This window comes from Littorina saxatilis, linkage group LG9 (genome assembly GCF_037325665.1).
Source record: "Littorina saxatilis isolate snail1 linkage group LG9, US_GU_Lsax_2.0, whole genome shotgun sequence".
In the NCBI taxonomy this organism is placed as follows: Eukaryota; Metazoa; Mollusca; class Gastropoda; order Littorinimorpha; family Littorinidae; genus Littorina; species Littorina saxatilis.
The window spans coordinates 37,953,222-37,969,587 of NC_090253.1; the positions used below are offsets into that span (position 1 = coordinate 37,953,222).

A 16,366-nucleotide genomic window follows, 5' to 3' on the forward strand; every position below is an offset into this window, starting at 1 on the left:
CGTCGAAACATAATTGATGTGAGGCATTACATGAGCATGGTGGAACATTTCCAGAGTCCTTCTGTCCGTAAATTGCTTTAACTTGGATAGGAGGAAAATGTTCTGGGCTACTTTCTTGCAAATATGCTGTGATTGTGCCTGCCACTTGAATTCACAATCAATAATTACCCCTAAAACGCGATGCTGTTGAACTTGTTCAATTGATTGCGTACCAATAGTAAGATTTAGTTTGAGTGGAGAAATCTGGTGTTTTTGTCTGGTTGCAATTACCATACTTTTAGTTTTTATTGGATGGACAAGCATAGCATTGGCACTACACCAGTTATTTACATCGTCTAAAGCTGTTTGAAGGGAGGACTCTATTACTGGAACAGACTTTCCACTTGAATGAAGAGAAGAATCGTCAGCAAAAAAACTACTTCTTACATTACTACTGTATCAGAAATGTGCAGTGGCAGATCATTGATATACAGACAGAACAAGATCGGCCCAAGCACTCCCAGAGAGAGAGAGAATAATACACTTTTTCTGAGCATTTGGCTTCCAAAACCTTTACCTCCTAGTCATTTTCCTGCAGCCCCACCCCAACCCTGATCATTGATAGTTCTAATCATGTCATTTGATCCTGTTCATTTCAGGGTTTTGCTGACTTTGAGGCTTGCCGCTCTGTGATCCTGACCAGCGGCACTCTGTCTCCCATGGACTCGTTCCAGTCAGAGCTGGGTCTGCCCTTCCCCATTCTTCTGGAGGCAAACCACATCATCAAGGATTCACAGGTGAGGACGGTTGCTTGTTCAGTCTTTTTCTTCTTCGTTCATGGGCTGAAACTCCCACGTTCACTCATGTTTTTACACCGTTTTTAAGTGTATGGACTGTTTTTACCCCGCCATTCAGGCAGCCATACGCGGCTTTTGGGAGAGTTCATTCAATAACTTTCATTGTCTAAGATGACGAAGAGAAGGATTTTCGTCCTTGCCCTGGTATTATATAGCAAGCCTTGTATTCTGTTTTTATCCCACATTCTGTACTTTTGTGCCTTCTACATCAAACTCTTGGTGTGTTTGATGCACTTATGTCCCTTTGTTGTTTGATCTCCTCAAGTGATGTACTTACATTGTTCAGGATTTTGAGGTAAACTAAAATCATGCCAGTAGTAGTAGAGTGAATGTGATGGTCAAAGAATCAGGATCATCAAGAAAAGTGTCCTAATCTACAAACCACCACTGGTGAGCATGAAATATGTTTACAGAAAGACTGCATACTCGCAAAAATCCAAGCCATGTGAAGAAAATGGTTGTGATTTGTTTGCCTGTGTTGATCGCATGTTTTACTTTGTTGTCTGCTTTCAGGTGTGGGTGGGAGCGGTGGGCGAGGGCCCCAACAGGGAGAAACTGCAGGCTGTGTATCGCAACATGGAGACCTTTGACTTTCAGGACGGGCTGGGACAACTCATTCTTGGTGTTTGCAGGGTAAGCGAGTCACTGTCCGGTTGAAGTTTTCCACTTGTATAGCATTAAAGGTACCCTGCTTCTCATGTAAGCGATTATGCACACAACCACAGATTTGGGTAGTCATTTCTATGGGGATATATCTGGACTATGCCATAGTAACAAAAACTAATTGACTTACTTGTGCCTCTCAATTCCTGGGGCAATATAGGGCTGCTGCCAATAACTAGTTGATAGAACTGAATAATCTTTTGATTTTGGTCTGTCAGTGTTGTTCCCAGGCCTAGTTCTTCAGGCCATGACACACACTTTCTTCATCTGACATATGTGACCCTCCACCACGGAATGAGTCGCATGTCACCTTTGCATGATTTTCATAGTTGTACATTTTCCTAACAAGTTTTTTATGTTCTATCCAGTGGTGAAAACCGTTTTATAAAAGAGCGAAAACTGTTTGAGTTATAAGCCTGTGACTAAGGTGACCCTCACACTGTTACCAGACACTCCCCGGACTTATATTAAGCCTAGCGCAGAACCGCGCGAGGTGACATGCGACTCATTTCGTGGTGGAGGGTCACATATTGGTCTGACCCCTGGTCGGTTGACCGTCCGATAGTTTCCTACTACATGGACAAAGCCAGCACATTTGGACCTACACATACTTTCAATCCAGGTCCTACTGACAGTCGACTGAGGTTAGAAACAACACTGGTCTATATTGCTGTCAAAGCTCTGATATGTATCAATCTCTTTTTCAGAAAATCCCCAAAGGGGTATTGTGTTTCTTGCCGTCCTACAAGACCTTGGAAAAACTGACCAACCGATGGAAGGTGAGTGTTTTAGAAAAGAGGGATAAATACAAGAGTGTGGTTTGTTCCTGCAAAACAAGTGATGAAACTCAGAAAGTGATAAACACAGACTTTTGGGTTTGTTTATGAGCATGTGTTTTGTGACTGTATGCAACCAGAATTGTTTTATGTCTTTTGTTTCAAGTCTTAAATTTGTATGTCTTAAATAAATGTATATGCTGCAAGTCTTAAGTTTTGTATCTTTTAAATCTCAATTGTGTGTGCAGTAAGTCTTTAGAATGCTGTAAGACTAAACTTTCTGTGCAGTGAGTCTTAATTGATTTGTGCATGCCGTAAGTCTTGTTTTTGCATGGTTTAGGTCTTCATATTGTATGACTTGGTTTTTGTACATGCAGGCAACGGGCGTGTGGGCCAGAATGGAAGAACACAAGCGTGTAATGTCTGAGCCACGGGGGTCAGACAAAATGGACTTTGAACAAATCATACAGGGGTTCTACAACACCATCCACAGTTGTGAGAGAAATGGTAAGACGATGTAAGGAGATGTAATTCTAACCAAGTGCACGTCACGGCTGTTCCAATGGCCCCTTTTCTGCTGTTTTAGTTTACAGGCGAGGAGGGTACAGCCCGTGCAAAGTGTATATATATAGCGACCCAGCCACACCTTCCAGCACGCAGGATGTGTAACCTAACACCTTTGCACTCTTTGTCTGCTCATCGCTGTTGGCATTGGGCTGCGAGGCATATCAGCGCAGTTCAACGTTGCCAGAGACCAAAGAAGCGCTTTACTCTAGGTCGCAGCCGCGGCTCACTGCATGTGTCGGGGAAGTGCTGTGTGGTTTTTTTTCACAATTTGGTGTGTTTAAATCATTTTCGCTCTGGACTGCAACATGTGTTTGTGTTCATACTCTGGAATTGTGTCTGTGAATGGTTGTTCCTTGAAGTAACAGAGAAATGGTGCATATTCACACGTGTGTTTTATTTCTAGTAGGATGTGATTAGGTGTTGCTTCCCGCTTTTTGATTTTTGTACTCATAATATGACTTGGATATCAGCGGTGTGTGGTGTTACAAAAATGTTACCCTGCATCAACATTCAAGTTTTAATTATCTTCAAACTTTGGATTTCATTCAGTGAATGGTAGTTCTATCCAACAGAAGGGAAATGCGGCAGGATTGTCCGTGTGTTTTATTTCTATGCTTTTATTTGTTGGCTTGTGTTGCTTCCCACATTTTTTGTAGCTGCGCTCTGGGGTGAGTATGGCTTCACAGGCGCATGAGGAAAGCCTTCACTTTGAGAGACTCCAAGCTCTCTGCAGAATATGTGGAGAAAGATCGAAGAGGAAGTACGACACTAACCCAGCAAAATTGTGCATAAAGTATGAGTCGGATCTTGCAAGGTTATACGGCCTAAACATCGCAGAAGAAACGAATGCCGATTTTTTCTCGCGGACTTTCTGTTCCAAATGTTGATATGCGATTGACAAGGCTCAGATCGTCTGACAACCCGTCTGAAGTAAGTCTCCAGGCAGAATCGGATTCTATCAATTGGATTACCTAACCAGGATGGAGTAGCCTTTGACTTCCCGTACGCGTAGTTACAGAATAACGGAACTCAGCTTTCGGTGAGTCAGTGTTTCATACCAGATGTGTGTGTGTGTGTCTATATTCATGTGACAGATACCGTGACCTCATTCTTCAATCCTCTCTCTCTCTCTCTCTCTCTCTCTCTCTCTCTCTCTCTCTCTCTCTCTCTCTCTCTTCTCTCTCTCTCTCTCTCTCTCTTCTTTCTCATTCAAACGCACGCGCGGCAAGAACGTACGCACGCACAAACGCGCGCCGGGCCCGTACACACACGCACCGCTGACGCACAAACCACGCACACACACTGACTGTCGGCAAGCACATATTTTTGTTTGTTTCACCCTTGTTTATTGTGTTTTCAGTATTTGTGTTTATTTTATGCTTGACTTGTCTGTTTTATTTTAATGTTTGCTATCCACATCGTGTGATAAATGTTTCTCCTCTCCGAGTCAGTGTAGTTTCTGCACGCCGTTTTGGTAATCCTTATTTTTTTAACTGGTGTATTGTGCGCGATTTGCGGATTTGTTTGTATTCCATTCATATGCTGTTGAAGTGTTGTTGGCGTTATTGTCTGTATATGTTATGTTGTGTCTATGTACGCCTACAAGAATTTGCATTCGCGCTCTGCCAGTACAAGTCCGAACTTTATTGGGTGTGCCTGTGGTCTGCTGGCAGGCGAGCACAGATAATGAACATTCCTCCAGTAAGCCGCCACTGCGAGGTAGAGTAAAGCGCTTCTTTGGTCTCTGGCAACGTTGAACTGCGCTGATATGCCTCGCAGCACAACGCAAACGGCGATGCGCAGACAAAGTCGCCGGCTGACAGTCTGCAAGCAGTGATATCGTGCCGCTGGCTATTTTTACCACTCCCCATCGCGGGCCTTAAAAACAAGCTTGGAACAGCCGTGACGTACCACTTGAATGACCGTTGGAGGCGATTCAAGTGTTTCTTTCGCTTGGTTACAGAGACATTGGTGAGAGTGGGAAAAAATGGATAACTGCATATGAGATGCGTGATTTTCCTTAGTATTTAGGTGTCATTTTGTCATATCATTGATTCATTGAATAATTTCAAAAGTGCATTCGGCTGCAATTGTTCAGCCAGTTTGCCTTGCTTTGTTTTGAAAAAGGATGTGATTCGTGTGCAATCTTACAGTAGAACCCCCCCTTTTAAGACCCCCCAATGTAAGACTCCCTCCTTTTTAAGACCTTGTTTTCTCAGACTTTCGGTTCATAACCTGTAAAATAACCCCTATTTTAAGACCCCCTTTTCTCAGATAGGTTAAGGTCTTAAAAGGGGGGTTCCACTGTACAGCCTTGGTCTCTGCACGTTTTATCTGATCCATTATTCTCATCTCTTTTTTTTCAGATGGGGAGAACGGTGGTGTGGATGGCGCACTGTTTTTCGCTGTGTGTCGGGGAAAGGTCAGCGAAGGAATGGACTTTGCCGATAACTTTGCCAGAGCTGTCATCACTGTGAGCATGATCTTATGTGTGTGTGTGTGTGTGGAAGTGTCAGTATTTCATTTCTGCCAGTGCTTACTGCAGGCTAGACGGAGATTTGGTGTGCTGGAAAATAGACCTAGGTCTTGATACTGTTGACTTTTTGAAAACTTATGTGATGTAAACTAAAAGGATATTGTGTACTAACCTTTCTATTTGCTTTTAACAGGTTGGCATTCCATATCCCAACTTCAAAGACCTTCAGGTATGAATACTTTACTCTTCCTCCGAAAACGGCGCATGGCTGCCTAAATGGCGGGGTAAAAAACGGCCATACACGTAAAATTCCACTCGTGCAAAAAACACGAGTGTACGTGGGAGTTTCGGCCCACGAACGCAGATGAAGACAGAAGAAGAATACTTTACTCCTTGTATTTGTCAAAAGGTTGTAAAAGAGAGAGAGAGTGTATTTGTGTGTGTTAGTGTGTGTGTTAGTGTCACTGTGTGTTAGTGTCACTGTGTGTTAGTGTCACTGTGTGTTAGTGTGTGTGTTAGTGTCACTGTGTGTGTGCATGCGAACGTGTGTGTGTTTGTGTGTCACTGTGTGTGTGTGTGTGTAACCTTTATCAGAACAAACTTTTCTCCCCACATACTTACAGTATTGTTTTTCTTTGTACATCATATATGATATTCCTATACTTTAAAACTAGAATCTGTATTTGTTTTCAGGTGGAGCTGAAGAGAAAGTACAATGACAAGTACCAGAGATCGCGAGGGTTACTGTCGGGTCACCTGTGGTACGAGATACAGGCATTCCGTGCTCTCAACCAGGCACTGGGCCGGTGCATCAGGCACAGGTATTGTCAAAAAAATGGGCCTGTTGGGATTTTGTATGTGTTGTATTTTGCATTTCTACATTGTCGGATTGATAAAGCACAGGTATTGATATGAAAAATGGGCCTGGTGTGATTTTTTTGGTTTTATTTTGCATTTCTACAGTGTCATATTATGCTTTTATGTATGTCAGATTGATAAGGCACAGATGTTGACATGAAATTATATTCAGCTCTTCAAGATATTTACTGTCATCATTTACTTGTCTTTGATGAACAGGATTTGGGCGGGGATGTAGCTCAGTCGGTTGAGCGCTGGATTTGTATCCAGTTGGCCGCTGTCAGCGTGAGTTCGTCCCCACGTTCGGCGAGAGATTTATTTCTCAGAGTCAACTTTGTGTGAAGACTCTCCTCGGTGTACACGCAAGCACAAGACCAATTAGTGCTCACGGAAAAGATCATGTCAGAATTCAGTGGGTTATAGAAACACGATAATACCCAGCATGCTTCCTCCGAAAGCGGCGTATGGCTGCCTAATAACTGGCGGGGTTAAAAACGAACATACACGTAAAACCCCACTCGTGCAAACACTCGTGTACGTGGGAGTTTCAGCCACTCATGAACGCAGAAGAAGAAGATGAACAGGATTTTAGTGTGCTGTTTCATGCTTTTGTAGCAGCTAATTTATTAGAAGTTATGTAACGCTCTGAGACAGTGTCAGAAGAAGAAGGGAGACTGGGGAAGGGAGGAATATGGGGAGGGAGGGGAAAAGGATGCGGGCTGTTTAAAAATTAAACACTTGACTTTATTTTCGTTAAAAAGAAGAGCAAAGAGTTTTCAGATTGTGAACTGCATCATGACAGGAGGTGTATTATCAAAATTATTCAAATTGCATTTCCCCATTGTAGATCTGTGCAAGTGTAGTGTGCTGTTTCAGGAAGGACTGGGGAGCTCTCATCATTGTGGACGATCGCTTTGTCAAGAGCACCAACAAGTACGCCAATGGTATGTCACTTGCATCTCTAACTCATCAGGCACATGTGCACAAATGTGAACAGATAACCAAAGTATTTCAACATTTGTTTTCTTCTTCTTCATCATCATTCGCTCATAACATTTGTTTTCAAAACGACGGGATACTTGATTGAGGGGAAAGTTACCCAACATTAGAATAAAAATAAACTCGCAAAGATTTGAAGCACAAGGCAGCTGCACTACCAGTCAGTGTGTTTGTTGCCTGAAAGGAGCAAGTCCCTTAATGTGAAAAGAAGAGCAAATTATCAATTTTGAAGAAGAATGTAACATAAAAGAGAGGTAGACTCAAAACACAGGTGTCATTGTACTGTACAGTGGAACCCCCTTTGTAAGATCTCCTAAGTCAATATAACACTTACCTCGACAGTACTATTCTTGCACATTATCTATTATAGGCCGAAAAAATTGGACAAAACGCTGAGTGGGTACAATTATCTCCCATAACCATGCGCCACCGTGGATCCCAAGCACTGTCCGAGTGCTTCCCCCTTACAGGATGTAGGTGGCGCGTCCTCTTTCTTTTTTCGCGCGTGTCAGACCGGCTGTGTTTCTGCTACGCTCCCGGATTATTTTGGACTAAGAGGCTCCTTTTCTGTGTGGACTATCACCTGTTGGATTATTGTGTGTTATTCCACTTCTGGCTTGAGGCTACGTTGTGTTTCCTTCAACTTGTGCCTCCGTTTTTGTGTGGCGGACTCGGCGTGCCTCCCGTCCTACTTCGTGGTGACCGGTCGTCTGCTTCTCGTTTCGCCGCATTCACTTGAGTATTGACCTAAATTTTCTTTGAATTTTGTTAATTCTCGGTCTTTAAGGGTACGTACAGGGCGAGGTAGGATGTCTCGTCCTGTTTTGGGCTCTGGTTCTACGGAACCAGAGTCTGCCGGGGGCAACCCTTCTCCGGGCGCCCAGCGTCATGTTTTACGCACGGAGAAGGGGATCTTTCGGCGCTCCGACTCTCCCTCCCCAAACGCTTTGCGTTTGCGGCGAGGGAGGGCGGAGAAAGCCTGTTTGAGCAAGCTCAATGCGAGCTTGCTCAAACAGGCTGGGCTTGAGCCTGGGACTTCGGGCGGGGCTGCGCCGTCGAAGGTTCGGGGAAGGTCGAGGGGAAAGAAAAAGCTTCTTTCTCCTTCTCCTTCAGTGGAACAGGCTTCCCCCCCTTCGACGCCGTTGTCCGGCCCTCAGTCTCAGGCTTCAGCTCCTCCCGGTTTCAAGCCTGGGGGGAAGGTTTCCTTCTCCCCCCTGGCTCGAATCCGGGGGCAGGTCGATTCCCAACCCTCTTTGGGGGTTGGTGAATCCGATCTAGGGGCTACTGGAGAGACTCAGGTTTTGACAGCCAACGGCCATACCACGTTGAAAACACCGGTTCTCGTCCGACCACCGAAGTTAAGCAACGTCGGGCCCGGTTAGTACTTGGATGGGTGACCGCCTGGGAACACCGGGTGCAGTTGGCATTAAAATCTTCCTTTTCCGGTGCCTCTCCTGTGCCCTCCTCGGTTTCCACCGCTGTGGAAGCCAGGAGGGACACGGGTCCTCCTCTGAACTCCCTCGCTGGGTCGTCTGCTGCTGTTTTGACAGTAGTTTCGGCCTCCTGGGGGGGGAGATCGGAGGAGATGACGGGGTCTCTGAATTCCCTCCCCGCTGGGGTTGGGATGCGAATTGACCCCGTTCAGGGCGGTCCTGTGGGGGCAGGGGTTTCAGGCTTCGTGCCTACGACCACTGCTACTACGGTTCCCTCTGACGTCCGTGTGACTGGTGGCTGTCCCTCTTGAAACGCTCCGGCCGACTAGTTACTGGACGTGGAGGTGTTCGACAGAACGTGGTACTTCTGTCGAATGGTCAGGGCGACGGGAACATTGTTTCTGTTGCTCAGACCGACACCTCCGACCGGACCGTCTTGACCCCACGCCATTCCTTAGCGTCTGGTGTTCGGGTGACGGATGGTCCGGACCAAGGGTCCGGAACGTTCCAGGCTTACGGGTCGGGATCGAACCGGACCCACGGGTCCCCGACTGGACTTGACCTCCGGGTTTGGTCCGGACGGGACCCATGGTACGGGACCGTACCGGACCTTAGGGTCCGGTGCGGGACAGTACCTCTGGCCCTTGCCGGACCCCCCGGACCTACGGGTCCGGATGGTACGGTACGGGACCAGTGGTTCGGTCGGGACCGGACCACCCGACCACCTCTGTTGGTCTGGGTGGTCTGGCACCGAACCGGAACACACCGGACCTACGGGTCCGGAGGGTACGGTACCGGACCAGTGGTCCGGTCGGGACCGGACCACTCGACCACCTCTGTTGGTCCGGGTGGTCTGGCACCGAACCGGACCATGCCGGACCATGCCGGACCTACGGGTCCGGATGGTACGGTATGTCCACGTCCGGACCGAGCCACCCGAACACTTCTGTGGGTACGGATGGTTCGGTACCGAACGGGACCTCCGGATGGTACGGGACCGGACCGAATCTACGGGTTCGGATGGTCCGGTACCGGACCACCCGACCACCTCTGTTGGTCCGGATGGTCTGTCACCGAACCGGACCATACCGGACCACCGGACCTACGGGTCCGGATGGTACGGTAGGTCCACGTCCGGACCGAACATCAGTGGGTACGGATGGTTCGGTGCCGTACGGGACCTCCGGATGGTATGGGACCGGACCACAGGACCGGAACACCGGACCACCCTACCGGATCGGTCCGGACCACCCGACCACCTCTGTTGGTCCGGATGGTCTGGCACCGAACCGGACCTACGGGTCCGGATGGTACGGTATGTCCACGTCCGGACCGAGCCACCCGAACACTTCTGTGGGTACGGGTGGTTCGGTGCCGAACGGGACCTCCGGATGGTGCGGGACCGGACCGGACCTACGGGTCCGGATGGTCCGGTGCTGGACCGGTGGTCCGGACCGGACCACCCGACCACCTCTGTTGGTCCGGATGGTCTGGCACCGAACCGGACCATACCGGACTTACGGGTCCGGATGGTACGGTGTGTCCACGTCCGGACCGAGCCACCCGAACACTTTTGTGGGTACGGATGGTTCGGTACCGAACGGGACCTCCGGATGGTACGGGACCGGACCGGAACACCGGACCGGAACACCGGACCACCCTACCGGACCGGTCCGGACCACCCGACCACCTCTGTTGGTCCGGATGGTCTGGCACCGAACCGGACCTACGGGTCCGGATGGTACGGTACGTCCACGCCCGGACCGAACCACCCGAACACTTCTGTGCGTACGATGGTTCGGTGCCGAACAGGACCTCCGGATGGTACCGGACCTACGGGTCCGGATGGTCCGGTGCGGGACCACCCGACCACCTCTGTTGGTCTGGATGGTCTGGCACCGAACCGGACCATACCGGACCACCGGACCTACGGGTCCGGATGGTACGGTATGTCCACGTCCGGACCTAACCACCCGAACACTTCTGTGGGTACGATGGTTCGGTGCTGAACGGGACCTCCGGATGGTACGGCACCGGACCGGACCACCCTACCGGACCGGATCGGCACCCCCGACCGGACCGGACCATTTCTTTTCTGATCAGACCCGATGGGTTCCTGTCAATATAACACTTACCTCGACAGTACTATTCTTGCACATTATCTATTATAGGCCGAAAAAATTGGACAAAACGCTGAGTGGGTACAATTATCTCCCATAACCATGCGCCACCGTGGATCCCAAGCACTGTCCGAGTGCTTCCCCCTTACAGGATGTAGGTGGCGCGTCCTCTTTCTTTTTTCGCGCGTGTCAGACCGGCTGTGTTTCTGCTACGCTCCCGGATTATTTTGGACTAAGAGGCTTCTTTTCTGTGTGGACTATCACCTGTTGGATTATTGTGTGTTATTCCACTTCTGGCTTGAGGCTACGTTGTGTTTCCTTCAACTTGTGCCTCCGTTTTTGTGTGGCGGACTCGGCGTGCCTCCCGTCCTACTTCGTGGTGACCGGTCGTCTGCTTCTCGTTTCGCCGCATTCACTTGAGTATTGACCTAAATTTTCTTTGAATTTTGTTAATTCTCGGTCTTTAAGGGTACGTACAGGGCGAGGTAGGATGTCTCGTCCTGTTTTGGGCTCTGGTTCTACGGAACCAGAGTCTGCCGGGGGCAACCCTTCTCCGGGCGCCCAGCGTCATGTTTTACGCACGGAGAAGGGGATCTTTCGGCGCTCCGACTCTCCCTCCCCAAACGCTTTGCGTTTGCGGCGAGGGAGGGCGGAGAAAGCCTGTTTGAGCAAGCTCAATGCGAGCTTGCTCAAACAGGCTGGGCTTGAGCCTGGGACTTCGGGCGGGGCTGCGCCGTCGAAGGTTCGGGGAAGGTCGAGGAGAAAGAAAAAGCTTCTTTCTCCTTCTCCTTCAGTGGAACAGGCTTCCCCCCCTTCGACGCCGTTGTCCGGCCCTCAGTCTCAGGCTTCAGCTCCTCCCGGTTTCAAGCCTGGGGGGAAGGTTTCCTTCTCCTCCCTGGCTCGAATCCGGGGGCAGGTCGATTCCCAACCCTCTTTGGGGGTTGGTGAATCCGATCTAGGGGCTACTGGAGAGACTCAGGTTTTGACAGCCAACGGCCATACCACGTTGTAAACACCGGTTCTCGTCCGACCACCGAAGTTAAGCAACGTCGGGCCCGGTTAGTACTTGGATGGGTGACCGCCTGGGAACACCGGGTGCAGTTGGCATTAAAATCTTCCTTTTTCCGGTGCCTCTCCTGTGCCCTCCTCGGTTTCCACCGCTGTGGAAGCCAGGAGGGACACGGGTCCTCCTCTGAACTCCCTCGCTGGGTCGTCTGCTGCTGTTTCGACAGTAGTTTCGGCCTCCTGGGGGGGGGGATCGGAGGAGATGACGGGGTCTCTGAATTCCCTCCCCGCTGGGTTTGGGATGCGAATTGACCCCGTTCAGGGCGGTCCTGTGGGGGCAGGGGTTTCAGGCTTCGTGCCTACGACCACTGCTACTACGGTTCCCTCTGACGTCCGTGTGACTGGTGGCTGTCCCTCTTGTTAAGACGCTCCGGCCGACTAGTTACTGGACGTGGAGGTGTTCGACAGAACGTGGTACTTCTGTCGAATGGTCAGGGCGACGGGAACATTGTTTCTGTTGCTCAGACCGACACCTCCGACCGGACCGTCTTGACCCCACGCCATTCCTTAGCGTCTGGTGTTCGGGTGACGGATGGTCCGGACCAAGGGTCCGGAACGTTCCAGGCTTACGGGTCGGGATCGAACCGGACCCACGGGTCCCGACTGGACTTGACCTCCGGGTTTGGTCCGGACGGGACCCATGGTACGGGACCGTACCGGACCTTAGGGTCCGGTGCGGGACAGTACCTCTGGCCCTTGCCGGACCCCCGGACCTACGGGTCCGGATGGTACGGTACGGGACCAGTGGTTCGGTCGGGACCGGACCACCCGACCACCTCTGTTGGTCTGGGTGGTCTGGCACCGAACCGGAACACACCGGACCACCGGACCTACGGGTCCGGATGGTACGGTACCGGACCAGTGGTCCGGTCGGGGCCGGACCACTCGACCACCTCTGTTGGTCCGGGTGGTCTGGCACCGAACCGGACCATGCCGGACCTACGGGTCCGGATGGTACGGTATGTCCACGTCCGACCGAGCCACCCGAACACTTCTGTGGGTACGGATGGTTCGGTACCGAACGGGACCTCCGGATGCTACGGGACCGGACCGAACCTACGGGTTCGGATGGTCCGGTACCGGACCAGTGGTCCGGTCCGAACCGGACCACCCGACCACCTCTGTTGGTCCGGATGGTCTGTCACCGAACCGGACCATACCGGACCACCGGACCTACGGGTCCGGATGGTACGGTAGGTCCACGTCCGGACCGAACCACCCGAACACTTCTGTGGGTACGGATGGTTCGGTGCCGTACGGGACCTCCGGATGGTACGGGACCGGACCACAGGACCGGAACACCGGACCACCCTATCGGATCGGTCCGGACCACCCGACCACCTCTGTTGGTCCGGATGGTCTGGCACCGAACCGGACCTACGGGTCCGGATGGTACGGTATGTCCACGTCCGGACCGAGCCACCCGAACACTTCTGTGGGTACGGGTGGTTCGGTGCCGAACGGGACCTCCGGATGGTGCGGGACCGGACCGGACCTACGGGTCCGGATGGTCCGGTACTGGACCGGTGGTCCGGTCCGGACCGGACCACCCGACCACCTCTGTTGGTCCGGATGGTCTGGCACCGGACCACCGGACTTACGGGTCCGGATGGTGCGGTGTGTCCACGTCCGGACCGAACCACCCGAACACTTCTGTGGGTACGGATGGTTCGGTGCCGAACGGGACCTCCGGATGGTACGGGACCGGACCGGAACACCGGACCGGAACACCGGACCACCCTACCGGACCGGTCCGGACCACCCGACCACCTCTGTTGGTCCGGATGGTCTGGCACCGAACCGGACCTACGGGTCCGGATGGTACGGTACGTCCACGCCCGGACCGAGCCACCCGAACACTTCTGTGCGTACGGATGGTTCGATGTCGTACAGGACCTCCGGATGGTACCGGACCTACGGGTCCGGACCTACGGGTCCGGACCTACGGGTCCGGATGGCCCGGTGCCGGACCACCCGACCACCTCTGTTGGTCTGGATGGTCTGGCACCGAACCGGACCATACCGGACCACGGGTCCGTATGGTACGGTATGTCCACGTCCGGACCTAACCACCCGAACACTTCTGTGGGTACGATGGTTCGGTGCCGAACGGGACCTCCGGATGGTCCGGCACCGGACCGGAACACCGGACCACCCTACCGGACCGGATCGGCACCCCCGACCGGACCGGACCATTTCTTTTCTGATCAGACCCGATGGGTTCCTGTTCAGTCTATAAATGGCGGGGGTTCGTTGGCCGGGCTGACCCAACAGTCCCAGGGTTGTTGTTTTTCTCCCCCTTCGGCTGCTGGAGACGTTTCGTCTTTGGGGCAGGGGTCTTCGCGGCCTCTTGCTTCTGTGGGCGTTTCTTCACAGCCTGCTTCATCGCTTTCGGCTCTTCCCCCTCAAGCTCCCTACACTCCTGCTTTTGAGGAGTTGTCGGGAAGTGAAGAGGAGAGTGAGTCGGAGGACGATAGGGAGGAGGATCAGGGTCGCCCTGAGGTTAACACTGATCCTCTACCCTTGCCGGTTTCTGATGGAACTTCCGAAGCTATGCTTCGTACTTTCCAACAGTACATGACAGACATCACGCGGCGTCTTGACGTCACGGATGCCTCTCTTAAGCGTCTGTCGTCTAGTGTTGACACACAGGACCTGGACCCGGGGTCTGAGGACGAGAGGCAGGAGGCTCGTCCTCGCACAGCTAGAAGGACGTTTGAACAGTTTCAGGACGTCCTTCCCTGAGACGCCCTCTCGTCCTTTGAGTCCGCTTCGGCCCGGGCGTGGGAGGCTCACGCCGCGTCTGCCGGCGGCTCGTTTTATGAACGATCCGTCCGCCGGCAATTCGCGTTCCACCCTAGTCTTAGTGCCACGGTGGAAGCGGCAGCACATCGCCTGAGGAGTACAGATTCACGTGCAAACGCGACCTATGTTCCTCGGGAGGACGCGGGTTCAGTGCCATGCTTTCCTTTGGGAGGCGCACCTCCACTGTTTCCTCGTGTCCAATCTGTTTCGTCCCTCCCTTTTCCCTTTGACTCTCGAACTCTCCCTTTCCAGACTTCGAGTGTTTAGGGTGGGGCTGACGGTGATGTGTTCGTTGGGGAGGTGCCTTCGGTCAAGAAGGTGGAACTGAGCTCTGCTTCGTTCCACAATCTTGAGGCCACCGTTTCTTCCACAGTCGAGGCCCAATCACAGGCCTTGACATGGATGAGCACGCTGTCCACACTGTTGAACCCTCCCGATCGGGCAGAGTCCGTTTCCACTCGGGTCCTTGACACGGTTCGAGTGGATCGGGCTTTGCATGCCGTGCGATCGTGCGTGACGTCTGCGGCAGAATTGGCCATTGGAACACGGGTCCACTTTATTGGCCCTGTTCCGTGATCATTTTCTGCCTACTTCTATAGTGCCTCCGGATATGAGGAAGAGTCTGAGGAACACGTTTCCTCAGCCTTCTTCCCTCTTTCATCCGGACACTGTTCGTTCTGTGGTGGAGTCCACACGCCAGAGGAACACTGATTCTCTGATGGTTGGCCTCGCTGCTTCGGCGACGGCGGCGGGGAGTAAGAGAAGTGCTACAGTCACCTCCAGCTCCCAGCCTCAGAAGAAGAAGAAGAAGCCAGTTTCACTGCCTCCTTCTTCCTCCTCTTAGGCGCCTGTTGCGTTCCCAAGCAAGACGAAGGGTGCTCAGACAGGTAAGGGGAAGCACCACCACCAGGGGGGGTGGTCGCAAGCCTGCGCCTGCCCGCCAGCAGAATTTTCAGTGAGTCCCGGCCCTACGTTGACGCCCCCTCAAGTTGCCCCTCTTTCGTCCGTCGGTTCCCTTTTTCGGGCCCGCGGCATGTGGGGCAGACTGGTCTCCAACCAGTTTTTCTTGAGGGTGGTGTGGTCGGGGTTTTCTCTACCGCTGTCGTCACAACCTCCATTGTCCGCTCTACCCTGGACGTTCCCCCCTCCTCGAGACCCTGCCAGATGGCAGGCTCTTCAGGACGAGGTGAACTCGTTGGTCGAGAAGAAGGCGGTCTACCCCCTTTCTCAGCCTTCTCGGGGGTTCTGCTCCCGCCTGTTCACCGTCCCCAAAAAGGACGGCCGGTTCAGGCCGGTGTTGGACCTCTCCACCTTGAACTTGTACCTTCACAGGTGCAAGTTCAAGATGGAAACCCCTTCGTCGGTCCGGTTGGTCATCCGGCCAAACGTTTGGGCCATGTCTGGGACCTCCAGGATGCTTACTTCCACATCCTGGTGGCCCCGGGGTACCGACATCTGCTCCGGTTCGTTTGGGAGGGCACAGTGTTCGAGTTTCGGGCCCTCCCATTCGGCCTGTCCTTGGCCCCTCTGATTTTCAACGGGGACAACAACACCACATGCTTAGCTTACCTTCGCCACCAGGGGGGCACCAATTCTCGGTCCCTCTCCCTGTTGGCGGAGGAGATTCTGCTCTGGTGCCAGACCAATCAGGTCCGGATGTCAGTCCAGTTCGTTCCGGGGAAAATGAACGCCCTGGCCGACATTCTCAGTCGGGGCGATCAGGTTCTCTCCACAGAATGGACCATCGCTCACAACGTTCTACAGCGTC

The 16,366-nt window shown here is 52.3% G+C and overlaps 1 protein-coding gene and 2 non-coding genes across 4 annotated transcripts in view; all 3 read left to right on the forward strand.

The window, feature by feature from the left end:
• The window catches only part of LOC138975979 (Fanconi anemia group J protein homolog), a 47,918-nt gene that overhangs the window by 17,198 nt on the left and 14,354 nt on the right, over positions 1–16,366 (forward strand). For both annotated transcript variants that reach the window (XM_070348761.1, XM_070348762.1), the window contains exons 18-25: positions 639–776; positions 1,350–1,469; positions 2,207–2,278; positions 2,653–2,782; positions 5,209–5,315; positions 5,512–5,547; positions 6,012–6,139; positions 7,053–7,120. In XM_070348761.1, coding sequence (XP_070204862.1) covers positions 639–776; positions 1,350–1,469; positions 2,207–2,278; positions 2,653–2,782; positions 5,209–5,315; positions 5,512–5,547; positions 6,012–6,139; positions 7,053–7,120 — 799 coding nt within the window. The remainder of the gene's footprint in view (positions 1–638; positions 777–1,349; positions 1,470–2,206; positions 2,279–2,652; positions 2,783–5,208; positions 5,316–5,511; positions 5,548–6,011; positions 6,140–7,052; positions 7,121–16,366) is intronic.
• Positions 8,483–8,601, forward strand: LOC138977585 (5S ribosomal RNA). Its single transcript, XR_011459383.1, has one exon. It is a non-coding gene; the product is annotated as a 5S ribosomal RNA (ribosomal RNA).
• LOC138977589 (5S ribosomal RNA) lies at positions 11,717–11,835 on the forward strand. Its single transcript, XR_011459387.1, has one exon. It is a non-coding gene; the product is annotated as a 5S ribosomal RNA (ribosomal RNA).